At 43.5% G+C, this 12,414-nt stretch overlaps 1 protein-coding gene across 2 annotated transcripts in view; it reads left to right on the plus strand.

The window, feature by feature from the left end:
* LOC137283495 (tuberin-like) overlaps positions 1–12,414 on the plus strand; it is a 141,600-nt gene that overhangs the window by 49,979 nt on the left and 79,207 nt on the right. For both annotated transcript variants that reach the window (XM_067815024.1, XM_067815025.1), the window contains exons 16-17: positions 2,000–2,122; positions 2,591–2,713. In XM_067815024.1, coding sequence (XP_067671125.1) covers positions 2,000–2,122; positions 2,591–2,713 — 246 coding nt within the window. The remainder of the gene's footprint in view (positions 1–1,999; positions 2,123–2,590; positions 2,714–12,414) is intronic.

Genomic DNA, 12,414 nt, shown 5'->3' on the forward strand with positions numbered 1-12,414 from the left:
CTCCAAGCCCCTCTCAGACTTACCTTAGGTTTATGAAATACATATGTTAACATTTTCTGATGAATTTATGTTTCATGGACATAAATATTCTGTAGCAAGTGTGTTCTTCATATTTGTTACATATTTCTTATAATAGTCAGTGGTGCACTGAAACTATCTTCTCCTCGTCTGTTTGAGTTGTAAAAACGTCAGGTTTCCCACACTGGAGAAAGAATCAGGTGAATAAAGAACATGAACAATAATAGTAATTTATATAACATGTTTATGGAGTTTCATCTATCACATCAACAGCGTTAAATCCCATTGGGGCCCATAGAGATTACATTAGCTAGATGTCTCCCCAGTCCATTGTGTACAACAACTAATCCTAACTTCTCAGGCAGCAAAGGACAGACTGATTTCATAGCAATCTAGAGAAGCTCAAGCTTCATGTTTGGAAGTTATCAAACACAATGACATCTGGCATCAGTAGGATGTTCTTCAGCAGTATCCTTAGTTGTCCTACATCTACACCCTCTATATCCACCATGTATAATTTTAGAAGAAATAGATTCCAGCAGCAGAGAGTCCAATCAGGAATCACTGATGATCCGATGATCACAGATGATCACAGATCTCACAGTGGTAACAACACAGATTTCCCATGCTTGACCCATATGCACTGGCACTGTTATTGCTACTGACTATTGAACACATGCAACATTATGATGCATCAGAGTACAACATGACTTGGAAAGTTTGCAAAGTCCACATTGCACACATTTCACTCTCTCTCCAAGCATCTGGTCCGTTTGGGAGCTAACTCCCATGAATCAAACTGTCAACCGGTAAGAAAATTTACAGTTTCACCATCAACCAAATGTTATTTATTACTGGTCTGTGGGGGATTGTTATGCCATACTTTCAAACCCATGGGTAAAGCAAAGCTTTCCCATTTTGCTTAGAAGGCTGTATTTTTTCTGGCCTTAGCTACATATTCCAGGATGGCAGAGTTACATGCTGTGATTGTGCAATCAGTCACCTTCTCTGATGGTCCATCTACAGTTAAGCTCAGAGTTCTTGCAAAATTCCTTGCCAAGGACAATGAGCTAATACCATTCCAGCACTAGATCTCTACCTGTGATATAGTATTATGCCCATTAAGAGTTCTAAAATGGTATCTACAGAAAACTCAACCCTTCCACAGAGACGTTACTAAGTCATGGCATGGGTGAATAAGACTATCAAGGTATAAGGAGTCAGAACTAAGTATAAGAGGTATAATTCTTAGAATTATTGTCATTGTCGACAGTGTTCAACCTTGAGATCATCAAGAAACAGAAGAAAGGGAAACATCATTGTCAAGGTGTGGAATGACAAATGGACAGGACGTAGAATATTCAGAAGCAGTATTTGTAAACCCCTGCTCTTACTCAGCTCTTTTTGCTGTATTCTGTGAGCGAGGTTTCCACTCCAGTGACTACATGGAGGATGTAGGTTTTTCATGTGATTGAACGTTTCTCTTTTTTCTCAAACAAGGGCACTAAATCTGAACTAGGAACAGACATGCCTGATGCAAATCTTTTCATGTGCTTTACATATTGATTTGCTGAATTACAAAATATGTAAATATACTACTTCAACTGCGACAGTTTGGGGCAAAGATCTTTATACATCAGAATGACTATGTCAGTAACTTTCTCTTGGTCTGAAGACAGAGCTTGTGTTGTCAGCAGTGCTGTCTGGAACTCAGTTGCTTTGATTGGGATCATATATAAGCCAAGGTGTGACATCACCTTGAAAAATATTTCATACGTTATTCTCCCCAATCTGAAGTATGCAATTGATATGACCACATTAAACAACAGAGAAATTAAATGGACTCTGATATCAGAATTTGCTTGCCCATCTGAGTTCGTTGCAATAGTTAATCTTTTTAATGAAAGAATAAGATGGACAAATAAGCATTTGATGACATCAAAATCTTTGCATCATCCTCTCTCCAAAATTAACTTTGTAGGTGATAAGGAAACCCTTGAGTACATTCCCTCCTGGAGGTGAGATGGATGTGAGTCAGCCAGTCGACGAAGCTTTAGTTGTGGATGTCAAAACAGCCGTCCTCAAGCTGTGTGATGTCTTCAAGGTATTCACAACTCAGTGTTTGTCACAACAGGATGCTCCTGATGGAAGTAGATAGCTATAATATCATTTAGCTGTAAAGTCAGGTTTAACTGATATATAAGGGTACCCTGTAATGTGTTAAATATATGGAGATTATTATGTGAATAATTGTGTCAAAACAAGTGTGTAAGTTCATAGTGCCTCAGCAAGGGTGAGGTCAATACATAATTTTTCATGAGTTTCATTTAAGTCATGTAACACATTTGCTCGAGTGTAGTAATTTCTTTATTATCCAATTTATTCAGATACATTTGTGCAGTAAAACATGGAAAGCAAGTGTGACGACCTTCTTCATTGGCATCATGTTCATTTTTTTAATGATGTCACAGATACAAAAGTGATATGTGCACATGTTTCTGATGATGTACATGACATTTGCTTATTATTCACCATAGGATAATAAAGTACTGTTTGATCTCATGCTTTTCAGCACCGACTGTACATAATTCCATCAAACTACTGTGTGAGGATTTACCGCCACCTGATTGCTCATGTCAACACCCACTATGTCCATTGTTATACTGGATACTCAGCTTCTTGTATTAGACAGGCGGTAAGTTAGTGAAGCGACATCAACATGTCCATGGTTACCACACTTCCCCTGTGTCCATGGTTATACTGGATACTCAGCTTCTTGTATTAGACAGGCGGTAAGTTAGTGAAGCGACATCAACATGTCCATGGTTACCACACTTCCCCTGTGTCCATTGTTATACTGGATACTCAGCCTCTTGTATTAGACAGGCGGTAAGTTAGTGAAGCGACATCAACATGTCCATGGTGTCATCACTTCCACTATGTCCATGGTTACCACACCTCCACTAAGTTTATTGTTACCACACTTCCACCATGTCCATGGTTTCTATGTTGTCACTATGTCCATGGTTACCACACTTCTCACTTTGTCCATGGTTACCACACTTCCACCATGTCCATGGTTTCTATGTTGTCACTATGTCCATGGTTACCACACTTCTCACTATGTCCATGGTTACCACTTCCACCATGTCCATAGTTTCTATGTTGTCACTATGTCCATGGTTACCACACTTCTCACTATGTCCATGGTTCCCACACTTCCACCATGTCCATAGTTTCTATGTTGTCACTATGTCCATGGTTACCACACTTCTCACTATGTCCATGGTTCCCACACTTCCACCATGTCCATAGTTTCTATGTTGTCACTATGTCCATGGTTCCCACACTTCTCACTATGTCCATGGTTACCACACTTCCACCATGTCCATAGTCCATGGTTACCACACTTCTCACTATGTCCATGGTTACCACTTCCACCATGTCCATGGTTCCCACACTTCCACCATGTCCATAGTTTCTATGTTGTCACTATGTCCATGGTTACCACACTTCTCACTATGTCCATGGTTCCCACACTTCCACCATGTCCATAGTTTCTATGTTGTCACTATGTCCATGGCTACCACACTTCTCACTATGTCCATGGTTACCACACTTCTCACTATGTCCATGGTTACCACTTCCACCATGTCCATAGTTTCTATGTTGTCACTATGTCCATGGTTCCCACACTTCTCACTATGTCCATAGTTTCTATGTTGTCACTATGTCCATGGTTACCACACTTGTCACTATGTCCATGGTTCCCACTTCCACCATGTCCATAGTTTCTATGTTGTCACTATGTCCATGGTTACCACACTTCTCACTATGTCCATGGTTCCCACACTTCCACCATGTCCATAGTTTCTATGTTGTCACTATGTCCATGGTTACCACACTTCTCACTATGTCCATGGTTCCCACACTTCCACCATGTACATAGTTTCTATGTTGTCACTATGTCCATGGTTCCCACACTTCTCACTATGTCCATGGTTCCCACACTTCCACCATGTCCATAGTTTCTATGTTGTCACTATGTCCATGGTTCCCACACTTCTCACTATGTCCATGGTTCCCACACTTCCACCATGTCCATAGTCCATGGTTACCACACTTCTCACTATGTCCATGGTTCCCACACTTCCACCATGTCCATAGTTTCTATGTTGTCACTATGTCCATGGTTACCACACTTCTCACTATGTCCATGGTTCCCACACTTCCACCATGTACATAGTTTCTATGTTGTCACTATGTCCATGGTTCCCACACTTCTCACTATGTCCATGGTTCCCACACTTCCACCATGTCCATAGTTTCTATGTTGTCACTATGTCCATGGTTCCCACACTTCTCACTATGTCCATGGTTACCACACTTCCACCATGTCCATAGTCCATGGTTACCACACTTCTCACTATGTCCATGGTTACCACTTCCACCATGTCCATAGTTTCTATGTTGTCACTATGTCCATGGTTACCACACTTCTCACTATGTCCATGGTTCCCACACTTCCACCATGTCCATAGTTTCTATGTTGTCACTATGTCCATAGTTCCCACACTTCTCACTATGTCCATGGTTCCCACACTTCCACCATGTCCATAGTTTCTATGTTGTCACTATGTCCATGGTTCCCACACTTCTCACTATGTCCATGGTTCCCACACTTCCACCATGTCCATAGTTTCTATGTTGTCACTATGTCCATGGTTACCACACTTCTCACTATGTCCATGGTTCCCACACTTCCACCATGTCCATAGTCCATGGTTACCACACGTCTCACTATGTCCATGGTTACCACTTCCACCATGTCCATAGTTTCTATGTTGTCACTATGTCCATGGTTCCCACACTTCCACCATGTCCATAGTTTCTATGTTGTCACTATGTCCATGGTTACCACACTTCTCACTATGTCCATGGTTCCCACACTTCCACCATGTCCATAGTTTCTATGTTGTCACTATGTCCATGGTTCCCACACTTCTCACTATGTCCATGGTTCCCACACTTCCACCATGTCCATAGTTTCTATGTTGTCACTATGTCCATGGTTCCCACACTTCTCACTATGTCCATGGTTCCCACACTTCCACCATGTCCATAGTCCATGGTTACCACACTTCTCACTATGTCCATGGTTCCCACTTCCACCATGTCCATAGTTTCTATGTTGTCACTATGTCCATGGTTACCACACTTCTCACTATGTCCATGGTTCCCACACTTCCACCATGTCCATAGTTTCTATGTTGTCACTATGTCCATGGTTACCACACTTCTCACTATGTCCATGGTTACCACACTTCCACCATGTCCATAGTCCATGGTTACCACACTTCTCACTATGTCCATGGTTACCACTTCCACCATGTCCATAGTTTCTATGTTGTCACTATGTCCATGGTTCCCACACTTCCACCATGTCCATGGTTACCACACTTCCACCATGTCCATAGTTTCTATGTTGTCACTATGTCCATGGTTACCACACTTCTCACTATGTCCATGGTTACCACACTTCTCACTATGTCCATGGTTACCACTTCTCACTATGTCCATAGTTTCTATGTTGTCACTATGTCCATGGTTCCCACACTTCCACCATGTCCATAGTTTCTATGTTGTCACTATGTCCATGGTTCCCACACTTCTCACTATGTCCATGGTTCCCACACTTCCACCATGTCCATAGTTTCTATGTTGTCACTATGTCCATGGTTCCCACACTTCTCACTATGTCCATGGTTCCCACACTTCCACCATGTCCATAGTTTCTATGTTGTCACTATGTCCATGGTTACCACACTTCTCACTATGTCCATGGTTCCCACACTTCCACCATGTCCATAGTTTCTATGTTGTCACTATGTCCATGGTTCCCACACTTCTCACTATGTCCATGGTTACCACACTTCCACCATGTCCATAGTCCATGGTTACCACACTTCTCACTATGTCCATGGTTACCACTCCCACCATGTCCATAGTTTCTATGTTCTCACTATGTCCATGGTTACCACACTTCCACCATGTCCATGGTAACCACACTTCTCACTATGTCCATGGTTCCCACACTTCCACCATGTCCATAGTTTCTCTGTTGTCACTGTGTCCATGGTTACCACACTTCTCACTATGTCCATGGTTACCACACTTCTCACTATGTCCATGGTTAGCACTTCCACCATGTCCATAGTTTCTATGTTGTCACTATGTCCATGGTTCCCACACTTCCACCATGTCCATACTTTCTATGTTGTCACTATGTCCATGGTTACCACACTTCTCACTATGTCCATGGTTCCCACACTTCCACCATGTCCATAGTTTCTGTGTTGTCACTATGTCCATGGTTACCACACTTCTAACTATGTCCATGGTTCCCACACTTCCACCATGTCCATAGTTTCTATGTTGTCACTATGTCCATGGTTCCCACACTTCTCACTATGTCCATGGTTCCCACACTTCCACCATGTCCATAGTTTCTATGTTGTCACTATGTCCATGGTTACCACACTTCTCACTATGTCCATGGTTCCCACACTTCCACCATGTCCATAGTTTCTGTGTTGTCACTATGTCCATGGTTACCACACTTCTCACTATGTCCATGGTTCCCACACTTCCACCATGTCCATAGTTTCTATGTTGTCACTATGTCCATGGTTCCCACACTTCTCACTATGTCCATGGTTCCCACACTTCCACCATGTCCATAGTTTCTATGTTGTCACTGTATCCATGGTTACCACACTTCTCACTATGTCCATGGTTCCCACACTTCCACCATGTCCATAGTTTCTATGCTGTCACTATGTCCATGGTTCCCACACTTCTCACTATGTCCATGGTTCCCACACTTCCACCATGTCCATAGTTTCTATGTTGTCACTATGTCCATGGTTACCACACTTCTCACTATGTCCATGGTTCCCACACTTCCACCATGTCCATAGTTTCTATGTTGTCACTATGTCCATGGTTCCCACACTTCCACCATGTCCATAGTTTCTATGTTGTCACTATGTCCATGGTTCCCACACTTGTCACTATGTCCATGGTTCCCACACTTCCACCATGTTCATAGTTTCTATGTTGTCACTATGTCCATGGTTACCACAGTTCTCACTATGTCCATGGTTCCCACACTTCCACCATGTCCATAGTTTCTATGTTGTCACTATGTCCATGGTTCCCACACTTCCACCATGTCCATAGTTTCTATGTTGTCACTATGTCCATGGTTCCCACACTTCTCACTATGTCCATGGTTCCCACACTTCCACCATGTCCATGGTTCCCACACTTCTCACTATGTCCATGGTTCCCACACTTCTCACTATGTCCATGGTTCCCACACTTCCACCATGTCCATAGTTTCTATGTTGTCACTATGTCCATGGTTACCACACTTCCACCATGTCCATGGTTACCACACTTCCACCATGTCCATGGTTACCACTTCCACCATGTCCATAGTTTCTATGTTGTCACTATGTCCATGGTTCCCACACTTCCACCATGTCCATAGTTTCTATGTTGTCACTATGTCCATGGTTACCACACTTCTCACTATGTCCATGGTTCCCACACTTCCACCATGTCCATAGTGTCTATGTTGTCACTATGTCCATGGTTCCCACACTTCTCACTATGTCCATGGTTCCCACACTTCCACCATGTCCATAGTTTCTATGTTGTCACTATGTCCATGGTTCCCACACTTCTCACTATGTCCATGGTTCCCACACTTCCACCATGTTCATAGTTTCTATGTTGTCACTATGTCCATGGTTCCCACACTTCTCACTATGTCCATGGTTCCCACACTTCCACCATGTCCATGGTTCCCACACTTCTCACTATGTCCATGGTTCCCACACTTCCACCATGTCCATAGTTTCTGTGTTGTCACTATGTCCATGGTTACCACACTTCTAACTATGTCCATGGTTCCCACACTTCCACCATGTCCATAGTTTCTATGTTGTCACTATGTCCATGGTTCCCACACTTCTCACTATGTCCATGGTTCCCACACTTCCACCATGTCCATAGTTTCTATGTTGTCACTATGTCCATGGTTACCACACTTCTCACTATGTCCATGGTTCCCACACTTCCACCATGTCCATAGTTTCTGTGTTGTCACTATGTCCATGGTTACCACACTTCTCACTATGTCCATGGTTCCCACACTTCCACCATGTCCATAGTTTCTATGTTGTCACTATGTCCATGGTTCCCACACTTCTCACTATGTCCATGGTTCCCACACTTCCACCATGTCCATAGTTTCTATGTTGTCACTGTATCCATGGTTACCACACTTCTCACTATGTCCATGGTTCCCACACTTCCACCATGTCCATAGTTTCTATGCTGTCACTATGTCCATGGTTCCCACACTTCTCACTATGTCCATGGTTCCCACACTTCCACCATGTCCATAGTTTCTATGTTGTCACTATGTCCATGGTTACCACACTTCTCACTATGTCCATGGTTCCCACACTTCCACCATGTCCATAGTTTCTATGTTGTCACTATGTCCATGGTTCCCACACTTCCACCATGTCCATAGTTTCTATGTTGTCACTATGTCCATGGTTCCCACACTTGTCACTATGTCCATGGTTCCCACACTTCCACCATGTTCATAGTTTCTATGTTGTCACTATGTCCATGGTTACCACAGTTCTCACTATGTCCATGGTTCCCACACTTCCACCATGTCCATAGTTTCTATGTTGTCACTATGTCCATGGTTCCCACACTTCTCACTATGTCCATGGTTCCCACACTTCCACCATGTCCATAGTTTCTATGTTGTCACTATGTCCATGGTTCCCACACTTCTCACTATGTCCATGGTTCCCACACTTCCACCATGTCCATAGTTTCTATGTTGTCACTATGTCCATGGTTACCACACTTCCACCATGTCCATGGTTACCACACTTCCACCATGTCCATGGTTACCACTTCCACCATGTCCATAGTTTCTATGTTGTCACTATGTCCATGGTTCCCACACTTCCACCATGTCCATAGTTTCTATGTTGTCACTATGTCCATGGTTACCACACTTCTCACTATGTCCATGGTTCCCACACTTCCACCATGTCCATAGTGTCTATGTTGTCACTATGTCCATGGTTCCCACACTTCTCACTATGTCCATGGTTCCCACACTTCCACCATGTCCATAGTTTCTATGTTGTCACTATGTCCATGGTTCCCACACTTCTCACTATGTCCATGGTTCCCACACTTCCACCATGTTCATAGTTTCTATGTTGTCACTATGTCCATGGTTCCCACACTTCTCACTATGTCCATGGTTCCCACACTTCCACCATGTCCATAGTTTCTATGTTGTCACTATGTCCATGGTTACCACACTTCTCACTATGTCCATGGTTACCACACTTCCACCATGTCCATAGTTTCTATGTTGTCACTATGTCCATGGTTCCCACACTTCCACCATGTCCATGGTTCCCACACTTCTCACTATGTCCATGGTTACCACTTCCACCATGTCCATAGTTTCTATGTTGTCACTATGTCCATGGTTACCACACTTCTCACTATGTCCATGGTTCCCACACTTCCACCATGTCCATAGTTTCTATGTTGTCACTATGTCCATGGTTCCCACACTTCTCACTATGTCCATGGTTCCCACTCTTCCACCATGTCCATAGTTTCTATGCTGTCACTATGTCCATGGTTCCCACACTTCTCACTATGTCCATGGTTCCCACACTTCCACCATGTCCATAGTTTCTATGTTGTCACTATGTCCATGGTTACCACACTTCTCACTATGTCCATGGTTCCCACACTTCCACCATGTCCATAGTTTCTATGTTGTCACTATGTCCATGGTTCCCACACTTCTCACTATGTCCATGGTTACCACACTTCCACCATGTCCATAGTCCATGGTTACCACACTTCTCACTATGTCCATGGTTACCACTCCCACCATGTCCATAGTTTCTATGTTCTCACTATGTCCATGGTTACCACACTTCCACCATGTCCATGGTTACCACACTTCTCACTATGTCCATGGTTCCCACACTTCCACCATGTCCATTGTTTCTCTGTTGTCACTGTGTCCATGGTTACCACACTTCTCACTATGTCCATGGTTACCACACTTCTCACTATGTCCATGGTTAGCACTTCCACCATGTCCATAGTTTCTATGTTGTCACTATGTCCATGGTTACCACACTTCCACCATGTCCATAGTTTCTATGTTGTCACTATGTCCATGGTTACCACACTTCTCACTATGTCCATGGTTCCCACACTTCCACCATGTCCATAGTTTCTGTGTTGTCACTATGTCCATGGTTACCACACTTCTCACTATGTCCATGGTTCCCACACTTCCACCATGTCCATAGTTTCTATGTTGTCACTATGTCCATGGTTCCCACACTTCTCACTATGTCCATGGTTCCCACACTTCCACCATGTCCATAGTTTCTATGTTGTCACTATGTCCATGGTTACCACACTTCCACCATGTCCATAGTTTCTATGTTGTCACTATGTCCATGGTTCCCACACTTCTCACTATGTCCATGGTTCCCACACTTCCACCATGTTCATAGTTTCTATGTTGTCACTATGTCCATGGTTCCCACACTTCTCACTATGTCCATGGTTCCCACACTTCCACCATGTCCATAGTTTCTATGTTGTCACTATGTCCATGGTTACCACACTTCTCACTATGTCCATGGTTACCACACTTCCACCATGTCCATAGTTTCTATGTTGTCACTATGTCCATGGTTCCCACACTTCCACCATGTCCATGGTTCCCACACTTCTCACTATGTCCATGGTTACCACTTCCACCATGTCCATAGTTTCTATGTTGTCACTATGTCCATGGTTACCACACTTCTCACTATGTCCATGGTTCCCACACTTCCACCATGTCCATAGTTTCTATGTTGTCACTATGTCCATGGTTCCCACACTTCTCACTATGTCCATGGTTCCCACTCTTCCACCATGTCCATAGTTTCTATGCTGTCACTATGTCCATGGTTCCCACACTTCTCACTATGTCCATGGTTCCCACACTTCCACCATGTCCATAGTTTCTATGTTGTCACTATGTCCATGGTTACCACACTTCTCACTATGTCCATGGTTCCCACACTTCCACCATGTCCATAGTTTCTATGTTGTCACTATGTCCATGGTTCCCACACTTCTCACTATGTCCATGGTTACCACACTTCCACCATGTCCATAGTCCATGGTTACCACACTTCTCACTATGTCCATGGTTACCACTCCCACCATGTCCATAGTTTCTATGTTCTCACTATGTCCATGGTTACCACACTTCCACCATGTCCATGGTTACCACACTTCTCACTATGTCCATGGTTCCCACACTTCCACCATGTCCATTGTTTCTCTGTTGTCACTGTGTCCATGGTTACCACACTTCTCACTATGTCCATGGTTACCACACTTCTCACTATGTCCATGGTTAGCACTTCCACCATGTCCATAGTTTCTATGTTGTCACTATGTCCATGGTTACCACACTTCCACCATGTCCATAGTTTCTATGTTGTCACTATGTCCATGGTTACCACACTTCTCACTATGTCCATGGTTCCCACACTTCCACCATGTCCATAGTTTCTGTGTTGTCACTATGTCCATGGTTACCACACTTCTCACTATGTCCATGGTTCCCACACTTCCACCATGTCCATAGTTTCTATGTTGTCACTATGTCCATGGTTCCCACACTTCTCACTATGTCCATGGTTCCCACACTTCCACCATGTCCATAGTTTCTATGTTGTCACTATGTCCATGGTTCCCACACTTCCACCATGTCCATAGTTTCTATGTTGTCACTGTGTCCATGGTTACCACACTTCTCACTATGTCCATGGTTCCCACACTTCCACCATGTCCATAGTTTCTATGTTGTCACTATGTCCATGGTTCCCACACTTCTCACTATGTCCATGGTTCCCACACTTCCACCATGTCCATAGTTTCTATGTTGTCACTATGTCCATGGTTCCCACACTTCTCACTATGTCCATGGTTCCCACACTTCCACCATGTCCATAGTTTCTATGTTGTCACTATGTCCATGGTTCCCACACTTCCACCATGTCCATAGTTTCTATGTTGTCACTCTGTCCATGGTTACCACACTTGTCACTATGTCCATGGTTCCCACACTTCCACCATGTTCATAGTTTCTATGTTGTCACTATGTCCATGGTTACCACACTTCTCACTATGTCCATGGTTCCCACACTTCCACCATGTCCATAGTTTCTATGTTGTCACTATGTCCATGGT

The sequence above is a fragment of the Haliotis asinina genome, chromosome 5, assembly GCF_037392515.1.
Source record: "Haliotis asinina isolate JCU_RB_2024 chromosome 5, JCU_Hal_asi_v2, whole genome shotgun sequence".
Lineage (NCBI taxonomy): Eukaryota > Metazoa > Mollusca > Gastropoda > Lepetellida > Haliotidae > Haliotis > Haliotis asinina.